The sequence below is a fragment of the Ostrea edulis genome, chromosome 2 (assembly GCF_947568905.1).
Source record: "Ostrea edulis chromosome 2, xbOstEdul1.1, whole genome shotgun sequence".
Classification (NCBI taxonomy): Eukaryota; Metazoa; Mollusca; class Bivalvia; order Ostreida; family Ostreidae; genus Ostrea; species Ostrea edulis.
Genome location: NC_079165.1, coordinates 38,946,407 through 38,973,179, shown reverse-complemented (window position 1 = coordinate 38,973,179; position 26,773 = coordinate 38,946,407). Strand labels below are relative to the sequence as shown.

The window sequence follows — 26,773 nt, the reverse complement described above, 5'->3', positions numbered from 1 at the left end:
CGTATAGTTTATTTTCATGCTTGCATGCATTTTGTTATTTGAAGAAATAAATACCAACAATTTTCATGTGTTCCCCTACATGTACTTTTATCAAATCTGTGACGACTCGAAGTCTATCAAGATCATCGAGGCAATGGGTGACTACTTTACTCCAGCTGTGGAGCTTTTAAACCGAGAACAGCGAGAGATTGATATACTCTCTACACGTCATTACTTGTACATGTATACACGCATAAGTGTCGTATTTTATTTTTATGCACGTACCGTACATCTAAACCATGTACCATTTTCTTCGATGTCAAGAGATATCAAAGTGATGAACAGCTAATTTATTCTACTAGAAAAGATACTGGGTTGAAATTTTCCAATGTTTAACCAAAATATCGTATTACCAACTCACTAACAGTTTAACATTCAACGTTTATGTACGGTGTGACCGGTCAACAGGAGATGCTTACTCCTCCTAGGCACCTGATCCCACCTCTGGTGTGTCCAGGGGTCCGTGTTTGCCCAACTATCTATTTTGTATTGCTTGTAGGAGTTATGAGATTGATCACTGTTCGTTATCTTCACCTTGCATATACGTGAGAAAATGATCGAATAACATGGCGACATTTCCTGTTTACAAATGACCATGTTGGATATATGAGAGGAAGAAATCTCTTGCTGTAGTCTTTAACTTGAGATTAAGATCCATGCATGATGTTTTATCTATTAACAAAACTCTTTTTCATTCATTTCTATTCTATACATCCCAGTGAACTTGAACTAAAAAGTGCCAAAAAAGTCCTCGACATCTGCTTCTTTATGGGATGTTTTATTGAAGATATATCTAATAGATGGTGAAATAAGCAGCATGATAATGCGTTGTGTGCGTGTTACCGGTCAACAGGGGATGCTCACTCCTCCCACGTACTTTATCCAACCTCTGGTGTTTCCAGGGGTTCGTGTTTGTCCTAGTGTTTTTTAAAAACCATGTAGGACAGCATGTATGCATTTACGAATATTCATAAAACTCATTTTGCAGTTAAACGGTGAATTAAGTTTCTACTTATATGGCTTTTAGAATCCATCCAAGTATTTATATCCCTAAGAAAAGTTGACATGTTGGTATTGTAATTGTAAGTATTTTATTATAATATATTTAATTACATCATAAAGTAATGGTGAAAACTTCCCTGGTGGAATTCATATGAGTATTTGCCATTGGAACGCCTTCTTTCAGTTAAGATTTTGGATTATCTAATCCAAGGGATTGTTCATTTCAATTTGGTATCAAGGATTTCATTGGTCAAAATTTCGCCTGTATAGCGTTGAAAACGAGCGACATCTTGTGGATATTCAACAGCCTCTATTCATATTAAAAATATATAGACTATATTAATATAGCCTACTAATCGAACCATGATTTAAACAATGAAATCCTTATAAACAAACCAAAATAAACAATCTCTCGGATATCATATAAATGTAAAATTATACATTACAAATCAATTAAAACTAATACTATACAAATTGTGTGGTTGTTTTTTTTTTTTTTTGTTTTTTTTTTTGTTTTGTTTTTTTTTAACATTTTACAATAAGTAATAGAATTCAGAAGCACGCTTCCGTTTTAAACACTTAAAATATCCCAATCAATGGGATGGCTAAATATGAGTTACCATAACTACATGTATGCTGGGTTCAAAAACTTCATGAAAACCTTACAAACAGAAATACATTGCTGGGTCCAGTAAATGTTCTACCAAGCCCATATCTTTGAAAGTGTATCCTCTATTGTGGAAATTGATTATATGAAGTCTTGGAATTATCATATGACGTGGTCCCTGATGATTACTGTCGGGTATCGCTTGGTATTGTGCGTCCTTGTGCCTCCCCATCATACCGCTGTGTGCGGAGTCCTAGAGGTCCACCTTTGTACCTAAATATTACGTTTTGATCAATATTGTATAAAATAAAGTTTTTCAAAAACAATCTTGTTTGGAGATATATATCCCCATAGTTCTTTTTGTAGTATTATCTTGCAGAAGTTACGAAAAATAAACAATTAAATGTAATGGAGTGGAGAGACCTAAATTCAGATTGTACAATTTCACTTTTAATTGGAGGTTTTCTGTTTTATGGAAAAAAGATCGCTTATATTTTCAACAAAAAACAGACGATGTGGAATTGCGTATCATATCATACGAAACGGCAAAGACATAATTTGTAGAAATATATACATGTATACCTTATTTGTATAATTACTGTTTTTGAATTTAATATTAGTGGACTAATTTGAAACCTTCAGCAAATTCCAAAAATTAGATAGAAAAACATTGAAATCATCAAAATCGATCAGCTTCCTATGACCAGAAATATATTACTGCTGAATGTTATTCTGCTGTACAGTTTGCTATTGGTGCAGTGACAGAGTTCGACATTTTGATACCATTATTAGAAACTTGCACGTGTCAAAAAATACAAAGTACTTTACAGGACCACAAGTAGAATTGTAAATCAGGTGGGTCATTTTACATCATATTATGTCAAGAGAGGTTTAAGATAGAGGACTGATTTATGATCTGGAAATCGAACAGTTGGTGAATTTGAAATTCTATAGAAGAGTGATAAATATATCGCACTACAAATAACAAAAGAGCGATGTAGGAAGAGGATATGGTTTCTTATAAACATTTCTCTCAGCCATATTAGTGGACACACGCCTTCAGAATATGTAGGAGAGTAATGAATAATTGCAATATAAGAAGGCCCTTTGTTCTCTTTTAAACTCACACTAACTTATTACCTTACCAGCAAAATTTACTTCGGAAGATTTATCGCTCTTTCCTGCAGATGAACTCTTACAAGATTTCAGTTTCTATTTGATAGTTAAAAATTGTACGCAAGATTTCGTAATTCCTTTTACTGATAAGACCATTCACTGCAAGGAAACGCCATGGAAACTACAAAGTACATAGTGAAGATAAAATTATAGATATTTTAGAATTTTAAAACATCCTCTGAAAAGATGTTTGAAATTGAGTTGTGTCGTAAGGCTGTGTGTTGCTGAATTATACAGAAAGGTTGAGTGTGTGTTGCTGAATTAGGTAATAAGAGTGATTGTGAGTCGCTGGGTTATGTCGTAAGGCTGTGTATTGCTGAATTATACAGAAAGGTTGAGTGTGTGTTGCTGAATTAGGTAATAAGAGTGATTGTGAGTCGCTGGGTTATGTCGTAAGGCTGTGTGTTGCTGAGTTATATAGTAAAGGTGAGTGTGTGTCGCTGAATTAGGTAATAAGAGTGATTGTGAGTCGCTGGGTTGTGTCATAAGGCTGTGTGTTGCTGAGTTATGTAGAAAGGTTTAGTGTGTGTTGCTGAGTTATATAGTAAGAGTGAGTGTGTGTTGCTGAGTTAGGTAGTAAGGGTGAATGTGTGTCGCTGAGTTAGGTAGTTAAGGTGAGTGTGTGTTGCTGAGTTAGGGTGAGTGTGTGTCGCTGAGTCAGGTAGTAAGGATGAGTGTGTTGCTGAGTTATGTAGTAAGGTGAGTGTGTTCCGCTGAGTTAGGTAGTAAGGGTGAGTGTGTGTCGTTGAGTTAGGTAGTAAGGCTTTGTGGCGCTGAGTTAGGTAGTAAGGGTGAGTGTGTGATGTTGAGTTATGAAGTAAGGGTGTGTGTGTGTCGCAGAGTTATGTTGTAAGGTGAGTGTGTGTTGATAACTGAGTTAGGTAGTAAGGGAAAGTGTGTTGCTGAATTAGATAGTAAGGGTGAGTTTGTGTTGCTGAGTTATGAAGTAAGGGTGAGTGTGTTTCGCTGATTTAGGTAGTAAGGGTGAGTGTGTTTCGCTGAGTTAGGTAGTAAGAGTGAGTGTGCGTCGCTGAGGTAGGTAGTTAGGGTTAGTGTGTGTCGCTGAGTTAGGTAGTAAGAGTGAGTGTGCGTCGCTGAGTTTGGTAGTTAGGGTGAGTGTGTGTCACTGAGGTAGGTAGTTAGGGTGAGTGTGTTTCGCTGAGTTAGGTAGTAAGGATGAATGTGTGTCGCTGAGGTAGGTAGTTAGGGTGAGTGTGTGTCGCTGAGGTAGGTAGTTAGGGTGAGTGTGTGTCGCTGAGTTAGGTAGTTAGGGTGAGTGTGTGTCACTGAGGTAGGTAGTTTGGGTGAGTGTGTTTCGCTGAGTTAGGTAGTAAGGATGAATGTGTGTCGCTGAGGTAGGTAGTTAGGGTGAGTGTGTGTCGCTGAGTTAGGTAGTTAGGGTGAGTGTGTGTCACTGAGGTAGGTAGATAGGGTGAGTGTGTTTCGCTGAGTTAGGTAGTAAGGATGAATGTGTGTCGCTGAGGTAGGTAGTTAGGGTGAGTGTGTGTCGCTGAGTTAGGTAGTTAGGGTGAGTGTGTGTCACTGAGTTAGGTAGTTAGGGTGAGTGTGTGTCACTGAGGTAGGTAGTTAGGGTGAGTGTGTTTCGCTGAGTTCGGTAGTAAGGGTGAATGTGTGTCGCTGAGGTAGGTAGTTAGAGAGAGTGGGTGTCGCTGAGGTAGGTAGTTAGAGAGAGTGGGTGTCGCTGAGTTAGGTGGTAAGGGAGAGTGGGTGTCGCTGAGTTAGGTGGTAAGGTCAGATTTACAAAGTACTAAAGCCGGATAGGCTCATTTTTGAAAAGTGAAAAAAAAAACCAAACAAATCTAACTCATAAAAGCGAATCAATTATCTCGTTATAACGAGTTAGTATCTCGTTATAACGAGTTAATTGTCTCGTTATAACGAATTAGCTATCGTTATAACGAGATGAATATTTCGTTATAACGAGATAGCTACATGTAAATCGTTATAAGGATATATCTTATGGAAACGTTGTAAGACCTTCTCTTGTTCCCGAAATCTAAGATTAGTCTGAAAACAAGTTGTCGCAGTGATACAATTTCATGAACAAAAAAATCGTCAGTACAAGAAATTGAAAATATTTTCTTAATCTACTATTTTTCAAGTCAAAAACACGTGTCAACTTCGTAATTATTTGTATATTTACATATCTTGTAAAATAAATCATCAAAGTACATGTATATCAATTTGAAGATGTTTGTAAGTTTATATATAACTTACCGGTAATATTTGAAAACTGTTTTCGTGATATTCAACAACAGAAATAAATCCAAACTGCTGTTAGCTTGGCCAGCCCGCATTTACATTTATAAAAGAAATAAATCAAGGCATGAATTCAAAACCACGAAAGCCGGCTGGACTCATTTTTCAAAGAGTAAAAAATATCTTGACTCGTTATAACGAGATACTAGCTCGTTATAGCGAGTTGGATTTTTTCACTTTTCAAAACTGAGCCTACCTAGCTTTCGTAATGGACAAAATTTACGAAGACTCAGACTGACTAACAATTCCAATCAAGTGTTTTACTTATTAGTGAATTTAAACAAGAGTATCATGGACCACAAAGATCATCTAAATCACATTGGCCCTGCTGTTCTTCAAAAGAAGGTTTTTTAAAGATCTTAGCCCTCTTTCATCCCATGACAAGTTTAGATCCCATTATGACCCCGACCTACCCCCATGGGATGTGACTGAACGTCACTCTACTAAACATGGGGATGTCTCAATATCAACAAGACTAAGATGGTCTCGCTGGTCTGGAGATAAAGATCTCGATCCCCCTATATTCATGTATTACCAGTGGCGTAGCCTGAGTTCATTAATGTGTACGCCTATTGTACGGCTCAAGGCCCCCAGCGGGTCCAGGGCAGGGCCCTGGTAGGGAGTCCGGGGGGCGAAGGCCCCCGGAAGCTCCTGGGATTTAGGAAACGTAGACGATGTTTGTAATTGAAAAAATACCCCCAAAAAGCAAGGACTCATCGCAGTTAAGATCTTGAAAAAATAATCATAGGTAATTGAAATTTTACAATTTTAATTATTTTTGTATGTTTGCCAGAGGGATTATTGTCTTATTTTTTTCTATGTTGTATTGTGCCATTTTCCGGTATCCTTTCATTATCAGTGATTTGCTTAGCAAGATAAGTTGTAATTCATTAAATAGCGAAATGTTTAAATTTGTGTATTATAGATCAATGAACTACAAGTATCAACTTTTGGTATCAAAACATGCAAATGAAATAAAACGCATCATGCAGATATCAATCAACCTCTTTACTGGTTTCAGAAGAGTTTACAGTTCTAGTCAGTCTAGTAAATGAGGGCCATCTTCCTGCTTTTGCGTACCAATAGGGAGACTAATGTACCGCAGATACTGCAGACACTTATTTTTCACCTATGTTTGTAGCATTTTAAAAATAGGTGGGTTTTTTTATGTGTACGCCCGAACGTTTTGACGTAAACGTAGCTACGCGCCTGATTACTGTGTAAAATTTGATCCCGAGATTTTAGCCCCACCACAACTACAGGGTCCATGAAAAGAAAACACCTATAAATTCAGAATGTTTGCATATTCACATGATTTAGTGTGGCCCTGCTTGGTTTTTTCTCTCTTCAAATTTCCAATATATTCTCATTCAAAATTTTGATTCCCTACATGTACACAGATCTACTTGGATTTATTCATTCTCTCGAAACATGGATATTTTACCTACTACACCCACGACACCGCGAACTCCCAGGACACCAGGAAGTGCCTGGAAACGCCGGGTAATATTATATTTCGGAAATTATTTATATACGATATATAACAATTTAATTAGAAGTTTTAAAAAGCAAAGGTCTAGAAATGGGCTAAACCTGTCATTTGCAATACATAAATATGACCAAGTTTGAAGGTTTGCGGGAAATAGAAATGCGGTATGCATGTAGGTAGAATTTATTTATTTATTTTTTTTTTTTTTTTTTGCACAAATCAAGACACTAAGCATAATTTGTAATAACCTGAGAAATTTCCTGTGTATATCATAAAAATATACACAACAACCGATCTCTTGGCCAGGTAAATAACATTGACCATGGATAAGCTCCGTCCACATTCAGTCATCCGTGGAGCAACCGTACGGTGTATTTTTTTGGGGGGGGAGGGGGGGGGGGGTCTTTAAGCCAACTCTAGTCAAATATGAATGTACACTACATCGGATTGCTTGCATCTTAGTATATCTAATCAATCAGGGGCGGATCCAGGAATTGCGGTTACGGGGGTGCCACTTTATGAGGCCGGGGGTCTGGGCCTTGAGGCCCCCAGTGGGTCCAGGGCGAAGCCCTGGTGGGGGCCCAGGGGGCGAAGCCTCCATAAGCTCCTGGATTTTACAGATTTTATAGGGCTTGAAATATGTCTCCTATTTAGTCATTTGTACTATTTTCTATAATTTCTAATAAGGTGAAATTAATAAAATGACGCAAATTTTAAGGGTTTTGGGAAAAAATTAAGTTCTCCCAGAGAAGTAATTCAAGAAATCAAAAGATTTTGTCATTTATTTCTCCGGGAGTGGAAGAAATCGTTGCTTCTTTTATCGTTTAGTACATTTTTCTAAACAAGGTACCATGATTTACCTTAAATTTGAAAATTTTAGGGGGGTGGCTGCGCCCCCCCCCCCCTTAAATCCGCCACTGTCAATGGTTTTTGATCAGAAAATTTTCAAAAATAATATATATTCCCATGTCAACATTGATGCCCCATTGTAACCTCACCAACTCCTGGGCCATGATTTGAAGAAAATTAAATCTCTAGTACTTGAGGATGCTTGCATATTAATGACGACCAATCATAGCCCTGCAGGCTTTGGAAAGAAGATATTTTACAATAAATGTACATGTAAAAACTTGTTCACCTAGTGCGGCCCCACCTATCCCCTAGGGCCATGATTTGAGCAAACTTGAATCTACACTACCTGAGGATGCTTGTATATTGATAATGACGAATCGCAGTAGTGTTGTTCTTGAAAAGATTTCCCCTATATTTGCTCATATCAAAGTGTAATCCCCTGTTGTACTAGAAGCCCCATCCTATCCCTGGTTGCCATGATTTGAACAAACTTGAATTTACACCACCTAACGATGCTTGTTTGTTAATACGACTATTCATGATCCTGCTGTTCTTGAGAAGATTTCTATACACCCGTCATCAGACATTATGTTATGGCACGTCCAGCTGGCTGGTTTGTTCGTCCGGTCATGGTTTCCTGATTTTTTTTTTTCCGTAACGGATGCATGTACAGCGTTGACATTCGGTTACAATTTCTCCCCCAAGAAGCATAAGAATGAGACTGTATTCCGGCTGGATTGGTGCACCGTGACCTACGTTAGGGCTAGAAGTAGGTCAAACAGTTTTCCGGACTTTTTTCGTTAGGGATTCAGATATTACCCTGAAATTTCTCTAGAAGGGATACAAGATCAGTTTGCATTTCAGCTGGATTGGTGCACGCACCGTGACGTAATTTAGGGCTAAGTGTATGCCAAACAGTTTTGTGGGTTTTCGTTAGAGATACAGATTTTGCCCTGAAATTTATCAAATGCTTCCTCTCGGAGGAAAACATGTTCGTTTTACATTTCAGCGTGCGTTTGTCTGTCCGATGGCATGTTTTCCGGACCCCCCCCCCCCCCCCCCCCCCCCCCCCCCCCCGTAATGGATGTATGTGCATCGTTGAATTCTTCCTAAAAAAGCGCAAGAGATTACATTTCACCTTGATTGGTGCACCTTGACCTACTTTGGGGTTAAAAGTACATGTATGTCAAAAAATTTGCAGATTTTTTTTCGTTATGGATAGAGGTATTGCCCAAAAATGTAGTCAACACTCTCGGAGAAATAGGATCAGTATGCATTTCAGCTTAAACTGGTTACCGTGACCTACTTTTGGATTAAAAGTAGGTCAAATAGTTTCCTGAATTTTTTCTCTTTATGCTGTTTATGGATACAGATATTGCACTGAAATTTTGTCATCAGTGCCCTGTTTAGAGGGTGTATGCTACACAGTTTGCGGTACTCTTGTTCCTATATATCCTTATGTAAAATTTCTATCCCCTATTGTGGCGCCAACCTACCCCCAGGAACAATGATTGTGAACGATTTTGTATCTCTACTCATTAATGAAGCTTTCACGTTTTATCTTTTCGTAGCCAGTGGTTCTAGAGAAGATTTTCAAAGGATTCTATCATATTTTCACTATTTCTAAACTACCTTCTCTTTGAAAAAAGTGTGTTGTGACTCTTCTTTTGAAAAATATTTATAAGTTTGGTTGAAATTGGACATGTGGTTCAGGAGAAGTTGAAAATGTGCAAAGTTTATGGACAGATATTGGTCAAAATGTGATCAGAAAAGTTCACTCGAGTTTTCAACACAGGTGAGCTAATATGTATAATATGTATATTGAAATATGTATGCTATTTTTATTCAACGTTACTATTATTTCTAGAATACTAATTGACAGATAGGAGCCAATTCTTCTGATTGGAATTCATTGGTAAATGTGTACATATGGCTCTTCATTATGATACATATTATGGTCTTCAATGTACAGATATAAGCTACCTTATTATCCCAAGTCCCTTAAAGTTTTAAAATTAAGTAAGTTGCGTTTCAGAGAATCCATCCTATAATTAAATTACTTTCCTATATTCAATTCTACATGCTAAACCCATTCACACTTACCAAATTTCAGCATTTGTATACATGATTGCATGCACACACCTTTGAATAAAATTTGAAATAGTAAGAGAAAAATCTGTTCTTATTAGAAGTAATCAGGATTACTTAGATAGAGCAATAATTAATGTTCATAGATTATTAATAGATAATTCAGCTTAATACTTTTGAATACAAATTATATTGATTAACTATAACTGAATGTCACTCTTCCACCTAACTTGCATGACAGAGGCTTTGTGACATCACTATATATATTTTGGTTTACATCCTCATGACAGTCGTTTATCAGGTAAAGAAAAGTTATCTAGAAATGGCTAGCAATAGTGGTTTAGGTTAATTTTAGTTCAAGGCTGCTTTGTATGATAAACTGATTTGCCAAGTCTCAAACACATAGGTTATCATTAGTTACATTCCTTCTTTGGACAAGTTTTATTTTAGGGTCAATAGATATGCCAAGAAATATTCTAATATCACATTAATACTACATGTACATTGTGCAAATGAAATACATAAAATTTATACCACCAAAAAAAAAGCTTTTCATATGCAAGTCAATATCCAAAATAATATTAAATTTTGAAACTAACAGATATCTCAATTAAAAAAAAAAAGTTGAACATAAGGCCTCTAATCGAAATTGTAAAAAATAATTATTTACCATATTTCTCCATTCGTATGAACTAAACAATTAAAAAAGAAAAGGTGTTGCAGTAAGTCTACTTTGAAGAAAATTTATGCTGTAGGTTGAATCAACAGCTGCCCAATATGGAATACTGTGAATACCTCGAGGCACCCAATTTAGGGATTTATCTCTTAGGCAAATAACAGCAGTGAAATCGTTGCCATACGACATAGTCAATGACATTTTATGTTTTCCAGTACAGAACCTCCCTCCAGTATTTGATTTATTTTGTGATGTCAAAATTTTCAAGTCATGAATTTTTTCTGGTAAGCATAGACCTAATGGCACCTTTATGAAAATTGTCCTATTAAAATATTAAGTAATATTGATTGACAATTCATAATTAACATGGGTTTCCTTTCCCTTTAAATCTATATCAAGCACAATATAGCAATATTTCAATACATACTGCAGGATGATTATTTTGTAATGCACTGATTTACAAGTAAATATATACAATGATTAGACCGATATTTGACCAATAATTAAACCACATAAAGTGTCTTAAATATGCAGTTTATTTCAAAATGAAAGTACATTGTACATAAAAACAACGCGTTTCATATTGTCCCACCAATATCTTAAAACGATGAATATGGGTGATCCTTCCTAAGTTGGCACCATGCTGTAAATGCTATTTTCGTCACATTCTCGTTTGTCTCATCACAGGAATCAGTCTCTGATGCAGACAAATTTTCATCCAAGCTTTCACAGGACCCGGAATAGTTATGATCTTTGGGTCGCTCAGTTATTGGGGGTGTCACATACTCCAGTCTTTGTAAGGTCGCATCACAGCTCTGTTCGACAAAATTGGGTATCGAGTTTTTGTACACGTAGGAGTGATCAAACCTGATTAGAGATGATTTATTCCGTGTTCTCGTTGTAAATGAAGTACAATCTGAATGGTTGTCTGTATAGGTATGATCAGAGGTGATTGAAAGTTTTGACAACAGCTCAAAGTTGGAATTTTCTTGACTTGGCATAGTTGCAGAAGACTTGGAGCGAGAACAATGCTGTTTCACTGTTTCTCTTGCATAGGTATGGTCAGTTGACTCTGTGACATCTTTTCTTCTACTACCACTGCCGGGACATGCACACGAGTTTACATTATTTTCCTTTACCAAAGACTTATACAGAACAACCGGGCTTGCTATGGAATAGCTATGATCCCTTTCCTTTTGAAACTGATTAGAAAATTTCGATCTTTTGTGAGATGCATACGTGTGATCAACTTGCGGTTTATCCAACGCCAAGGCCACATCCACAAAAGTAAGAAGATTTGTTTTCGCAGATATTTTTGTCACATTTCCATCATATTCACTTGGTACAATCGTTTCCATTTTTCACTTTACGTCCAATGTTCACATCGCATCGTCCCATTACTTGGCCACCATTTGCAATATTTGCATTCGTAGACGGTTGAACATGCTTCTCTCCCTAAACAAATTCGGATTACAGTTATGATTTTCTCTTTTATCCAGTTTATCAAATGCTTATAATCATCGTAGCTTTTGCTATTTTACACATTTTGGGGTGCATAAAAAAATCGCAAAAAATACAGTGCATGGCTTGTATACGTACACTGCTCCTGCATATAATGGTTTGAAAGAATTGGATGACGAAACATTGAACCACCGTTTGGGCAAGGGTAAAAGTAGTATTACTAAAAACCGAAACTTACTTTACCACGGTTTTCAGTGGGGAGCGGAGTGGACCAAAAAACCATAATTTGTGGAGATGGTACAACGAATCACTGAAGTCTCCATACTTAATTTAAAAAAGAAACAAGAAAATCGAAATGAAAGGTGAAGATAACGAACAGTGATCAATCTCATAACTCCTATACACAATACAAAATTGATAGTTGAGCAAACACGGAGCCCTGAACACACCAGAGGTGGGATTAGGTGCCTAGGAGGAGTGAGCATCCCCTGTCGACCGATCACCATGACCCCTGTATCTTGATCAGGTAAACGGAGATATCCGTAGTCAAAATCAGTGTGCCAAGAACGGCCTAATAATCGGTATGAAACACGTCAGACAGTATTTGACCCAGTGATACGTTGTATTGGCAAACTAGATCGTTATAACGACCATAGAATTTGCGAAATGCTGACTTTAAACGAGACTGTTGAAACCCCTGTACCATCATCTTGTTTGTCAGTAGCCTGCTTCGATTTGAAAACTGAGCATACGCAGAACAAGCTCTTGCGTATCGAATCATTTGAGAGATATAAACACCATATCAAAGCAGGTGATAATGGAATATTGCTACGTAAATATGGGAGTTGACGATGGAGAAGCTGAAATAATCCCGTTTGTCATAAAGTTGAGTTGTCAGTTTGTACAATGTACAGGTATACTGTGTACATTACTGATTTAAAACATTTTGGGACAAAACTTATGCAGCGCTGGTTTGTTCTACACTCAGGTTAGATTAACACTCAGCTCGATCTCACTTGATTCATGATCGACAAACTTCTTGAACATATTATGTACAGTGCACTTTCTCATTTTTGAAAGTTTGTCCTTCAAAGAACACTACATGCTTATTTGTAAGGACATCGATCTGTTCTAATGAATTAACGTAAATTATGAAAACGTTCAGTTTATGTGTAGTATCCATGCCCCCTTACACAGCCAGAAATATTAGCGTTGCAGCAACAAAGTGTTTTACGATATTACATCTAATAAGTTCAATAACTATAAAGATGCAGAATTGAACAACAAAGAATGACGAAAAAAAAATAGAATAAACTTCCAAATATACTTGTATAGATTGGACTGGAGTGATAGGTGTCGTGGATAGTATAACGCGAGTTGCAATTTCATTCTTGCAAAATAGACCACTGAATGCATTATTTGAATACGAAAAAATTCAATTTTTATATAGGACACGTGATGTTTTTAGGATGTACTCTACATCGTCATAATGGCTGACCTCCTTTTCAAACATGGATGAAAATATAGATACCATGCAGAATATCTGTCTATACATTTCGAATAGCATTGCCTAGATGAGTAGCTCAGTGGGTTAACAGTCGACTGCTGAATTGTAGATTGTGGGTTTAAGTCCAGGAGGGGTTTTCATTTTTTTTTTTTCAGAATGCTTTCTACTAAAACTGCATTTTTTGACATAATATAGTAAATTTGAAAGTTTTCAACTTTAAAATATTGTTGCACATATCCTCCGCTTTACATCAATATCACATTTCTCTGGTGTAACATTCCTCCTTAAGAAGAGGCAAAAACAGGGTAATGAAAGGAGTGTTACATCCGACAATTATTTTTCCGGAGTGGAAATGAAGAATGAATTTACGCGATATCAACCACTGATTATATATAAACCGGGATTTATCGAAAACCGTGGCGAGTTTCTGGAAGTTTGAAAATGGTTAATTTCTGAGTATGACTGTGCTAACTTTGACCCATATATGGCACTGGGCCAAAGTGTGAGTACGTTCCATCACCTTTTAGTAACGGTCGGCAGGCGATAGTCCAACGTTTGAATTTAAAGCTGGGCTATCAAAGTAAGTTTTGCTAGGATTAGATTTACACATATTATCATTTTACAATGTTGCCCCATGCAACGTTAATTCAATATTCAACATGTTGGGCCAATAAAGTCCCACTTTTCACTTAAATATTGGGCTAACGGTGTTATCCAACAATGGACCAGTACAATGAGGTACTCAGTTGATCGAATTAAAGGTGCTGGGGTCGAGTACAGCTTGTACCTTGGCCGAGTCAAAACTAAGACGTGAAAATGTTGTAACTGCTCATTCACTAAATGCTCGGAATTCAGAAACTTGTATGAGCCGCGTATAGCGAGTCTTTCATATGAGACCCTAAAACTGAGGTCCCGTGTCCTGGCAGGCGTTGGGACGCCATGGACCTGAGGACTATGCAGTAGTCTAAAAATTGCATCTGCATTTGAAATCTTAAATGAGTGAACAGTTTTTGAAGGTAAGTATAACAATTCAGCAAGCAAGCAAACAAAAGCCATCAAAGTGAGTTTGGGTCCATGGTGTTTCGTTGAGTCAGCATGGCAAACAACCGATCTATAACTTCAAAGGAATTATATTAAAATACTATTTTATCCACACGTTCAACAGAAACTTTGGGTTAACATTGTTATCTTCGTCTGCTCATCCATTGGCCACAGATTCTTGACACTGACTTTGGACCTGCTATCCATTTTGTTTAGACGAGAATAGGGGGTACCTCTTACAACTCAGTTTTTGGTGCTCCGGAAGTGGACACAAGCCTAGTGCATATCAGACCAGATCAGTGTTCATAACCCAATCATTCCGTGCGAAATACGTTCCTCGAGAGGTTGAGTATTTACTATGTACAGTACCAGGGACCACTTTTTGACAGGACCGGAGCAGTTCCACGAGGGGTATATGGGTAAACTACCGTGCCCTATACCTAAAAATAGCAGTGTGACTCGTCTTTTTCGCTCTTGTTTAATTTATGTATATGAATTATGATTTTTAAACTGATTTCATAAGATATCTCATAAACTTTATGAGATGTTTTGTTTGATATACAAGATATCTTATAAAGTTAATGAAATAGCTTATATAGTAAATATAAGATATCTTATATATTTCTATGAGATATCATATCAACTGTTTATTATATGAGATATTTTATAGACTTTCTAATATAAGATATGTTATAAAAGTTATAAGATATCTTATATAGTTTATGAGATATCTTATAGAGATTGATTTATGAGATATCTTATAAAATATATAAGATATTGTATATGTTTTATGATATATCTTATAGAAATATATTTACAGATGTATAAGATATCTTCTATTTTTCGAAATATCTCATATAAACTTTATAACATATCTTGTTTAATATACAAGATATCATGAGATAACTTATATAATTTATAAAATATCTTATATATTTTATGAGATATCTTATAAACTTTAAATTATACGAGATTTGTTATAAAATTTATTAGATATTTTATTAGAAATATGAGATATCTCATAAATTATACAAGATATCTTTATAGAGGAATAAATATATGTATGGCATGCCATATAACTCTCACTTCTGAATGCAGAGCGGAAAGGAGAAATCCTTACGTACTTTTACGTCTACGTCATGGGTATGACGTGGCAACGGTACGCTCTGGGTTCTAATCCTCCCAGTCATGAAACGAACGCTCGAGACACTGCGACCATTTCTCCGTCATTATGACTACAAAGGTAGCATTTTGAAAGCAGCACCAGCACCAGCCAAATCAGGAGTTTCACTGGCAGAAACCTCCACATGCTCTTGTTCTTACTACTCATCAACGATCTACTCAGGTATGACAAAGAGACTCTTTGCAGATTGCTGCATTCTCTATACGGATATAAAACCACCCTCAGATGCAAGCAAACTTTAACAAGACCTAGAATCATCACAATAATAGGAGAATGACGAATCATGCAATCCCATCAACAAAGTGTATAGTTTTACATATCAGTAATACACCCTCCCACAGACACGTGGTCCAGGTCTCTGATAAAGCTAATTCCACCAGACCTCCTTTGTGGGGAAAATATGTGAGAATGTCGTTTGAACATTGAGGCCTTGTGTTACACTAATTGATGCTATTCAGTGATGGAGTAGGGAATATAATACGACACCCTTACACTTTATAAATTGGTATTAAAAAAATTAGAGATGGTGCAAAGACACAACGAACAAAGTAACAACAATGCTAAAGATATTAAATTGTGAACAACCTAGTGGACGTACCTAAAGCAAATGAAAGGTGAAGATAAAGAACAGTGACCACTATCATAACTCCTTTAAGGCATACAAAATAGAGAGTTGGGCAAAATCGAACCACTGAATATACCATGGGTGGGATCAGGTGCCTAGGAGTAAGTATCCCCTGTCGATCGGTCCCACCCACCGTGGGCCTTATATCTTGATCGGGTAAACATGCAGAGTAATTATAAATCCGTAGTCAAAACCAGTGTGGCCTAACAATTGGTATGAAACACGTCAGACAGCATTTGACCTATTGATAGGTTGTATTGGCAAACTAGATCATTATAACGACAGTAGAATTTGCGAAATGCTCACTTTAAACAAGACTGTTGAAACCGCTGTGACATCAACTTGTTTGTCAGTAGCCTGCCTCGATTTAAAAACTGATCACACGCAGAACAAGCTCTTGTGTATGGAATAAATGGAGAGATATAAACACCATATGCAAGTGATAATGGAATATTGCTACATAGATATGGGAAGTTGACAATGGAAAGGTTGAAATCACCCCGTTTGTCATAAAGTTAAGTTGTTAGTTTGCCGTTAATATTCATTTTCAAAAAGATGCGAAGCAGATGTGAAGGACTATGACTTGTGGTGTCTTTTATTTCGAATTCACATGGATGTATCGAATCGATATATGAATGAAAATGATTATTGTTTAATAGATAAAACGTCGTCAATACCTCTAAACGTCGAGTTGAAGGCCACAGCAAGAGATTTTTTCTTGTCATGTAAAAGCTTTTGAATAAACCTTGCTTCATAAGAATATAGATACATGTCAGGTAACAAAGGAACACCATTTGTGGTCATGGAATTTTCAACAGACTGTTGAAAGACCTGATCACTAAAAACTAAGATGTTGTCAATGAGAAACTTCGGGATATTTTTTTTTATTTCAACTGCAGAGTCATCATGATGAGTAAAAGACGAGATCAGCCATGGGTATCCGACGATGCTTCAGAGTACAATCTAACTAAAATCAGATCTTCCTAACCGTTACACTGGAGTACAATCTAACTAAAATCAGATCTTCTCTAACCGTTACACTGGAGTACAATCTAACTAAAATCAGATCTTCTCTAACCGTTACACTGGAGTACAATCTAACTAAAATCAGATCTTCTCTAACCGTTACACTGGAAAACAATCTAACTAAAATCAGATCTTCTCTAACCGTTACACTGGAGTACAATCTAACTAAAATCAGATCTTCTCTAACCGTTACACTGGAAAACAATCTAACTAAAATCAGATCTTCTCTAACCGTTACACTGGAGTACAATCTAACTAAAATCAGATCTTCTCTAACCGTTACACTGGAGTACAATCTAACTAAAATCAGATCTTCTCTAACCGTTACACTGGAGTACAATCTAACTAAAATCAGATCTTCTCTAACCGTTACACTGGAGTACAATCTAACTAAAATCAGATCTTCTCTAACCGTTACACTGGAGTACAATCTAACTAAAATCAGATCTTCTCTAACCGTTACACTGGAGATTGGAATCAGAGTGGTGTTTAACAAAGTTTTGGATGACTTATCACTAGATATGAATATTTCCATTTTTGCTGAAGAAGCAACAGTCGATGATATCAAAAAGTCTAGTTTTTTATTTATCGCGAGGAATGGTTGTGTGTTTTGATGTTGATTTGAGAAAGCTTTTGCTATTAGAAGCACTTTTAAAATGTCTCAAGTATATCTTCGATGCTTTTATAACATCTGAAACGTACAAGGTCTGAAAAATGTTGCGTAAAAGCTGTGAGAGGAGTTGATTACACAAAGTAGGTACCATGCTTAAAAATGACAAAGTTGAACTACATCAAGTACATTTTTAAAAAAATGACCGACACTTCCAAAAAGACACAGGCACCCATAACAGCTGTACAAGATCTAAAAGATATCAAATAAATGCTGTAAGAGGAGTTGATGACAAAAATAGGTACCGTCTATTCAAGAAATGCTTAAAAAAATTACTAAATGCCAGGGCCGTAAATTACATGGAGGCGGAGGAGGCAGCTGCCTCCTCCAACTTTTGAGCCAAAAAAAAATCAAAATTTAAAGTTCCTTAGAATTTATGTTGTTTCCAATAACTAAGAACATGATACCTCCCTTAAAAAGCATTCCAAATCTTTCTTTTAGAATGAGTTAGTCAAGTAACATCTTAGAAGGCCCTAGAATCAAGGATTTTGCACTAAACGTGTTCAGTGTGCACAAAATGTGCTCAGCGTCTGGGCGGCCCCCAGACCCCCGCCTAATTTCCTGCCTCCTCCAAATTGAAGGTTAATTTACGGCCCTGAATGCATATGTTTCGAAAAATGATCACTTTAAAAATGACACATGCACATCATTAATGTATCCATAACAACTGTACAAAGTTTGAGGAACGTCAAGTTATAGGTGCGAGAGGAGTTGATTGTACAAAATAGGTACCCTATTACAAGGACACTCGCCCACCATTCTACAAGCCATTTGTATGTTGTGCAACCTGGCCAAAAATATTCATATCTTGGGATGACATCCTCCGATTAAACTACACTGAAGCTGATATTAAAATGATGCTGGATTTCCTTTGACAATATCTATATGGCCTTTGAAGATCAAGTCAACCAGTAATCTGTTGAAATTCCCATGGGCACAAATTGTGTTCTTTTATTAGCCTACCTGGGTTTTTTTATTCGTATGAGGCAAAATTTACTGAAAAGCTTCTACATGAGAAGAAAAATGCTCTCGCTGTGGCCTTCAACTGAACATTTAGATATATCGACAATGTTTAATCATTAAATTTCATTCATATGTTGAATCGATGCATCACAGTAAACTTGAACAGAGTCTTCCATATCTGCTTCATAGTTGGATATTCTATTGAACATAGATGTTAAAAGCAAACTCACAACTCAACTTTATGACAACCATGATGACTTCAGCTTCTCCATCGTCAACTTCCCATATTTATATAGCAATATTCCATATCACCTGCATATGGTGTTTATATCTATTATGTAACTGATTCGATATATGAGAGCATGTTTTGCGTATGACCAAATTTTAAATTGAGGCAAGCTATTGACAAATAACTGAATGCTACAGGGTTTTAATGGTCTCCTTTGAAGTCAGCATTTCTCAAATTCTATGGTCATTATAATGATCTTATTTGCAAATACAAACTGTTGTTAGGTTGAATGCTGTCCGATATTCCATACCAACTTTAGGCCGTTCTTTACATATTGATATGGACTTTGGATTACTCTTATGTGTCCAGGGCTCCATGTTTGCCCTACTTTTAATTTTGCAGGAGATTGATCACAGTTTGTTATCTTCACTTTTCATTGCGAGCACAGGAAATCTAATCCAAAATGAAGACACATATCTTGTTTGTAGCATTTGTGCAGACAACAGTACATACCCTCCAAAAAACGAAGAGTGTGTGAAAATAAAAAAACATGCAAAACTTATTAATAATAATAAAACTAAGGCAATTTATTGATCTTTCCATTTTAATATCAACTGATAACATTGACATATTTTATATTTCCACATGTCTGTCATGATTTTTGCTTGACTTCATGTCTGCTATATCAGAATTTAACAGCCCTCTGGCATGAAAATACAAGCCATCTAAAAATGATCTTAGCTTGACACACAAACAAAGACTGTGACACCCATCAGGAGTGGGGGTGGGGGTGGGGGGGGGGGGGGGGGGGTGTTGTCCAGAGAATGTATATGTGTACATGTTCTCAAATATTATGCATATGCAGGCAAAGTATCACATCCTTATGTGCCAAATAAATACATCCTTCAAATGATTTTTTTTCACTGCAAACAATTACTGTTGAACAGCATTGATTCTGAACATAAGAACACACTACATAGTGACTATTTGTAGAAAATCGTTTTTGTGCCTTTTGGCTACTTTTCCATGTTCAGTGCAGGTAGTTAAATAAATCAGCCTAAAATATAGCAACAACTGAAGAATAATTGTGATATAAAGAGGTTTTTTTTTCACTTAAAAAATATATTTTACCTTTAAAAATAAAAGCTAAAACTAAAGTGTACCAAACAAATAAAAAATAATCAGAAATATTCCACTAGCGAATAAAATTATTGAACCAAAAGAAATACGGCCATCTACATTGTATATTGTCATTTGGTTATGTTTCAATTGTATACATATCATAAACATTTTAACCTCAACCACAAGGGTCATGTTTACAAACTCTTGAAAATCTACACTACATAAAAATATTTGGAGTTGAAAAAATGTAAACTGGTCAAAGAATACTTTAAAAGATCTTTCCAGTATATCCCTAAGTAAAACTTAAAATTCTTAATGTGGCCCAGTCCCAGCCTTGAAGGTCATGGTTTCCACTAACTTGAACATACACATTACGATGACACTTGCATATCTTAAATTTGTATTAAATCAATGTAGACTTGTGCTTCGTGGAATGAAATTTTAGAAGAAATTTATGTATATTCCTCTGTAAAACTTTAAAACCATAATTGTGGTCCTTCCCCAACTCAGGTGGGCATGGTTTGAAGGAAAAAAGTGAGTCCAAGGAAGCTTTCAAGTGATTTATGGCTTTTCTGGTGATGTGTTTTAGAATTATCTCCCCTTGGAAATGGGATTGACCCTTCATTTAAACAAATACAAAATTCCCTTTACCTAAGAATATTTTGTAGCAAGTGAAATTGAAAATGGCCCTGTAGTTCTGGTGAAAATGTTGAAAATATTAAAAGTTCACAACAACATGAATAATGATTACAGACTGACAACTCGTGATAAAAGAAACTCGCTTGTGCCTATCAATCCAATGAGTAAAAAATTGTATACAAATACACACACAAATACACAGCAAAAAAATAGATTTCAAATAAAACTTCATCCAGTGTTTTCTTCTTTTTCACAAGAAAATTTGTACTTTTGGGAGCAAATGTTTTCATCCTTTTTTTTTTTTTTTATTATCTATAGTCACTCTTGTAGCTAGTTCTGCCTTGGAAATAATCACTATCATTCCCAGTCCAATTCATCAGCACTGCTATCTGGAGGCATCACAAGAAGGACCTTCTGGATTAAGATAGTAATGGAATCTGAAAGTTAAAAAAACCCATTCTACCTGTTACAAAACTCAGTATACAACAATGAATATGGAGACACACCCGACAAGTTATACAGGAATTAAAAGCCCATGGGCCACATTGCTCATTTAAGTTGCATTTTCCCACGTAAAACATAAACTCCCAATTATGCCCTTTCCCCTCTTGTAGCACCACCTTAAACCTGGTGTAAATCTACACTACAAGATGATGCTTGAATAATGATTTTGACAAAATGTACCCTTGCCGTTCCTGAGAAGATTTTGAAGGAATGTTCCTATGTAAAACTTCAAATCCCATTTGTGATCCCACCATAAACCGAGAATAGACTTAAGTAAAAATTTTGATTACTTACAACTTAAGATTCATCTAGCACAGATGTTTAAAAATCATGTGGTTTATTAAGAATATTAAATGCAAACATATGCTGAAAATTTTATTTGTTTATGAAAATTATTTCAAAAGTTGGCTGGATTTGAAATTTAACCTTCAGCCTATTATCAGTTTACGGTTTTGGGGCCAGGGTGGGATCACAAACAGGATTTTCTAATTGATATGTAAATATTATAAAATTATGTTCACACCATAGCCCCTTGGTTCAGGGTAAGGCAATGATACCAGTACTGGGGTAACAAGTTTTAGATACAAATAACGTGAACTATCATTGGAACATCTTAAGAACCACAAGGGTACAATTTCTCAAAATGAGTAATCAAATTCTGACTATTCAACTCAAAATTGTAAGCATGGCACAATGTTTAGTTTATTAAAGTGCATGATTTAACCATAAACACAAATTGTGCACATGTTGCACATACATGTAAACAGTGATGGAGTACTACCATCTTATCCAATTCTGGAATGCTGGGGAGTTATATCAATATTGTTGTGACATATAAAGCAACAAAAACAGCTATTTCCAATCCCAATCTTTCCTTTTAAAATTGAAAACAAGGAAAACTTATTCTTTATTCTAAATTTATGTACATGACAATTGTTTCCACATATATGATAATGCATGTATCATTATACCATTCACAATTTGGTGAATTTATCTATAATAATACCTTTTTTCCTATGAAGAAAAAATTATTAGAGAAGGAACCAAATTCAAGAGGCCTATGAACCACATCGCTCACCTAAGCTACTAAATTCTTCCACCTAAGACATTATATCCCCACCCCCTCCCCCCTCTCTAGTGGCCCCCGTTTGAACCCAGTGGTCATGGTTTGAATAAACTTTATTCTATCCTATATAAATCTAGACCACATGAAGATGCACATATCTAAGAAGATTTTCAAAGATTTTCCTAAATACCTGGTACTGGGGTATTTCTATGTAAAACTTTGTATTACAGTGTAGCTATGATAAATCAATTTTAAACATGTGATATACAAAATGCATGTTTATGTACATAGAAATTATCACATTTAATAACTTTGTAAAAATTCTAAATTCTGTAACTGTTCAGCTTACAGGGGTATTCTTGGGTAGTCTGTGGGTTAAAGTAGATGTACTGGGGTACACAGTGGGGCATATAGGGGTACTCTTGGGAATACTGAGGTTTTGTATGGGGCATACTGAGGGTGACAGGGGGAACAGGGGGAAGAACAGTAGGATAATGAAGAAACACGGGAATATAAGGGATTTTCATGTCAGAGCCTGCAGTAAATCGTGCAAATATCCAGCGTCGGCCAAAAAAAAAACCCACCCCAATTGTGTGGTTCTTATTACATGATTTATTGATAATTATCTCACATTATGAAAAAGGGCTGTACTTTCAGTGGATGAAAAACATGCATGATACTATGTTTGATAGATTTGGAAAAAAAATAGGGCTCTCACAAGTTTGAGGGGGGGGGGGGTTGCACTAAAATTCTATTTGGTATAAATGATAGTACTTATAGTATCTTGAAATTTCATTGACCTAAGAGATATTTCAAATCTGGGGTTTCATGTTTCATACAAGCATGTAGGTCTACAAAACTTTATTTAAAATATTTGTAAAATCACAAGCCTCCCTCATAGGCAAATAAATGTCTTGTATGAAAATAAGATATGTATGTCCTTCTCTTGACCCACACTCCGTAAAGGAGACAGGTCTGATAAATCTAGAGTTGACTTGTTTTGATATTATTAGAATGAACTGGCAGTTTATGAAAACATATCTGTCATCTCATATTGTAATATGATAATTATGATGTTTATTCACCTCATTAAGGACCTGGGGGTGGGAGGGTATGTACAGTTTAAATAGAAGGTAACTATAACAATATGAAATAAATAACAATCATGCAGATGTACTACTACTGCAAGAGTTCACATTGCTGCACTGCACACATTTAACATACATGTAGTGTTACATATGTAATACTGATTTCAGACAAGATTTTAAAAATTAACATAATAAAATACATCTTATGTGTGTAATTTTCAATATATCAGCATTTTAAAGTTCACTGAACATGCATTGAGACACACAATTTTAAAATTGACATTGTCTGACACAGTATAATTAATGATTAATACTGACTGTGCAAATATCAATTATGATGATTTTTTTCTAAGCATCATCCTAAGGACCAGTGCAAGTTGAAATGGGCTTCCAGCCAACAACTTCAACAGCAATTTGCCATGAAAATCACCAAGAAAGGTACAATATTTTCTATCTTAGTAAGATAGAATTTTTCATTTTAACACCAGACATTTATAAAGACAATTCTTAGTATATTAGATATTCATCTTTTTTTCAATATTTGAATATACAGAATATATTTTTTATAACAGGTACTTCATTTACATTGATGATGTCATATCCCCTGGACCCCACAACTTTACAGGTTACAGAGAAAATTCAAGAACTTCTGCAAAATGTGGGACTTGGATAGAATCAATAATGTATTTGTGAGCCCAGAGCAATGGATATATTGTGCAACATACTATTCTAAAGTGTGAATTTAATGGAAAACAAGTACATGTACTCATGTATTACATGTCTTTTTTAAGACAATAATATTGAATAAATATAGAGGAAGTGTCATTGTTGATTATTCTAAGTTTTTGATATATCAAATTCAGTAAACATTTCTAAATGAAAATAAAACACCAATTTTATAACTTTAATCAATGTGTTTAAATTTCTCATTTTCTACCCCCACCCCCCTTACACACACAGTGCATATATACTGTGAATGCAATATGCATGCATTCTAAGTTATCCAAGCGAGTTTTTGTTTCAGTGTGAGACTACAAGTAGGACTCATAAACTTATGAAGAGACATATATATTTGTGAGAGCAAGATAGCTGATATGAGCCTTGAGATCAATGGGTCGAGCCGCGGTGGTGGTCTAGAGGTTAGAGCGTTCGCCCCGCATGCGGAAGGCCAGGATTCGAATCCCGGCCGCGACAGACCTGAGTTGTTGAAACAGGTAGTGACAGTTCCATTGCCAAACGCTCAGCATCAGGTGTGAATGTCACTGGTCCTCGGAGATGACCTTCAAAACGGATGCCCAGTGTCACAGTAGATGTGGCACGTTAAAGAACCCTCACTGCTCAATGGCCGTAAGCGCCGAGCAAAGGCCTAAATTTAAAGCCGTTCACCGGTCTTGGTAACGTCTCCATATGAGTAAAAAATTCTCGAGAGAGACATTAAACAAGATACAATCAATCAATCCATGGGTTGATTGGGTGGAAATCTTTCCATTGATATTAAATATAAAGTTGTTAGGCCTATTTAAACATATTTGGTGCATTATGCTGTATAATCATATCAATTTCTTATAATAGGTAATCGTGTCTGGTTATTATAAAAAAAAAATGTATGAAAAATAACTAAGTATTAATGCAATCATTGTGAGTGCAAAAAGGTCAATTGCAAGAGCACATACATAAATGCATTGGCGGATATAAGGGGTGGGGGTGGGGGGGGTGGGGGGGGAACCGGCGCGAGCCCCCTAAAATTTTCAAGTTTAAAGTAAATCGTGGTCTCTTGTTTAGAGAAATATCTACGATAAAAGAAGCCATAATTTCCTCCACTCTCAGACAAATAAATGTCTGACAAAATCTTTTGATTTATTGAATTACTTTTAGTGGGAGAACTGCTATTTTTTCCAAAAACCCTTAAAATTTGCGTTATTTTATTAATTTCACCTTATTAGAAATGACAGAAAATAATAAAAATGACTACATAGGAGACATATTTTAAGCCCTATAAAATCTGCAAAATCCAGGAGTTCCTGGGGAATCGCCCCCCTCCCCCCTTCAAGGCGGCCCCAAGACCCCTGCCTCATACAGTTGCACCCCCCCACCCCACCCCAACTTCAATTCCTGATCCGCCCCTGAAATAGCTTATAGAAACCTTATTGTCATGTTCAATTTTCAAAGAGGTAATTTGGGAATGCTTAAACGTTTTAAGTTAGAAAAAGATCAGTAGTTTATCTCTGCTGGCTGAATCTTTCTTCTCAATGCGCCGAGTGCAATTCATGACGTCCATGTTCCTGCTCATTCTTTCTCCTCCATACCATGTAGTATATTAAAGGGGTTGGGTTGTAATGGAGACATTTGTTTTAACAAATATAAATTGTATTTCAATTTTTTGTGGGGATTTTTATTTGGGAAAACTCTTGATATTAATCATCAAATATGATGACATATGATAAATCTATATTCTGAGTGTAAGTGCACAAAGGTCAACAACGAGAACTACAACAAAATATAAGCTAAAATTTGAAATACATACTTTCTGTATTATATTTATTAATTTAAAAAAGGTATTACAAAGAATCTTCGAATTTCAGCAAGCTGTTTTTGATGGATTGTTTACAACATCTTTTAATAACCCTTTTTCTTACGAAAATGTGTAGTTTGTAAAAAGGGGGTGGGGTTAGGAATTTTTTGCTAGTTCCATATTGAACCCCATTATGGTGTATAATTTTTTTCATATATTTTACTTACTAATAGACTGACCACTTAATGAAATAAAATAAGAAATTTGATGGGTAATATTTTTGCAGCTTAAGCAAAGGTATGACCCTGTGTGCAAATATTGTGCACTGTTTTAAGGTAATTAGCCAATGTAGCTCTGTTGAAGTAATGTTGTTGCATGTTAATAATGATTGCTGAACTTGAAATTGATGTATAATATACAATTATGTGAAAGGTTGTTTGGAACCATATATGACAAGTTATGATCCTTTTTACAATAAAAATGTTACAGCTCTATTTGTATATTGCTCTCTACTTATTTTTCTTCACATTTTACGCTTTACAAGGACTAAGGAAGGTGTTATTAAAATCGCCGTATTTCTCAAAAACAAGGTCGATTACCTACATTGATTTTTTATTATGTTTTATATCGAAGCTTCATCATAAACATATATCAAAATAAAAAAAATTCAATGGTTAATTTTTTTAGCATCAACCTATCAATCTCTAACTTAAATGTCGCTCAAAAGTAAGATACTTTCCAAACTTTTTGACATCTTAAATTTCCGAGTGAAATCAACATTTTCGGGATAACCATGAGCAGAAAATTTAATTACAATAATTGGATCCAGATCTTTAAAAAAAAAATGGTTGGGGATTGAAAAATACATGTAGGGTAGGTTGGAACCACACAATTATTTTTTTTAGACCCCTAAAAAAATGAATAAAAT

At 35.8% G+C, this 26,773-nt stretch overlaps 1 protein-coding gene and 1 long non-coding RNA gene across 3 annotated transcripts in view; one reads left to right on the top strand and one right to left on the bottom strand.

The window, feature by feature from the left end:
* Positions 1–19,500: 19,500 nt before the first annotated feature.
* The window catches only part of LOC125680449 (large neutral amino acids transporter small subunit 1-like), a 39,743-nt gene continuing 32,470 nt past the window's right edge, over positions 19,501–26,773 (bottom strand). For both annotated transcript variants that reach the window (XM_048920051.2, XM_048920052.2), the window contains exon 11: positions 19,501–21,112. In XM_048920051.2, coding sequence (XP_048776008.1) covers positions 21,033–21,112 — 80 coding nt within the window. In that variant the 3' untranslated portion in view covers positions 19,501–21,032. The remainder of the gene's footprint in view (positions 21,113–26,773) is intronic.
* Positions 22,898–24,158, top strand: LOC130051656 (uncharacterized). The gene is made up of 2 exons (XR_008799931.1): positions 22,898–23,771; positions 23,906–24,158. It is a non-coding gene; the product is annotated as an uncharacterized LOC130051656 (long non-coding RNA).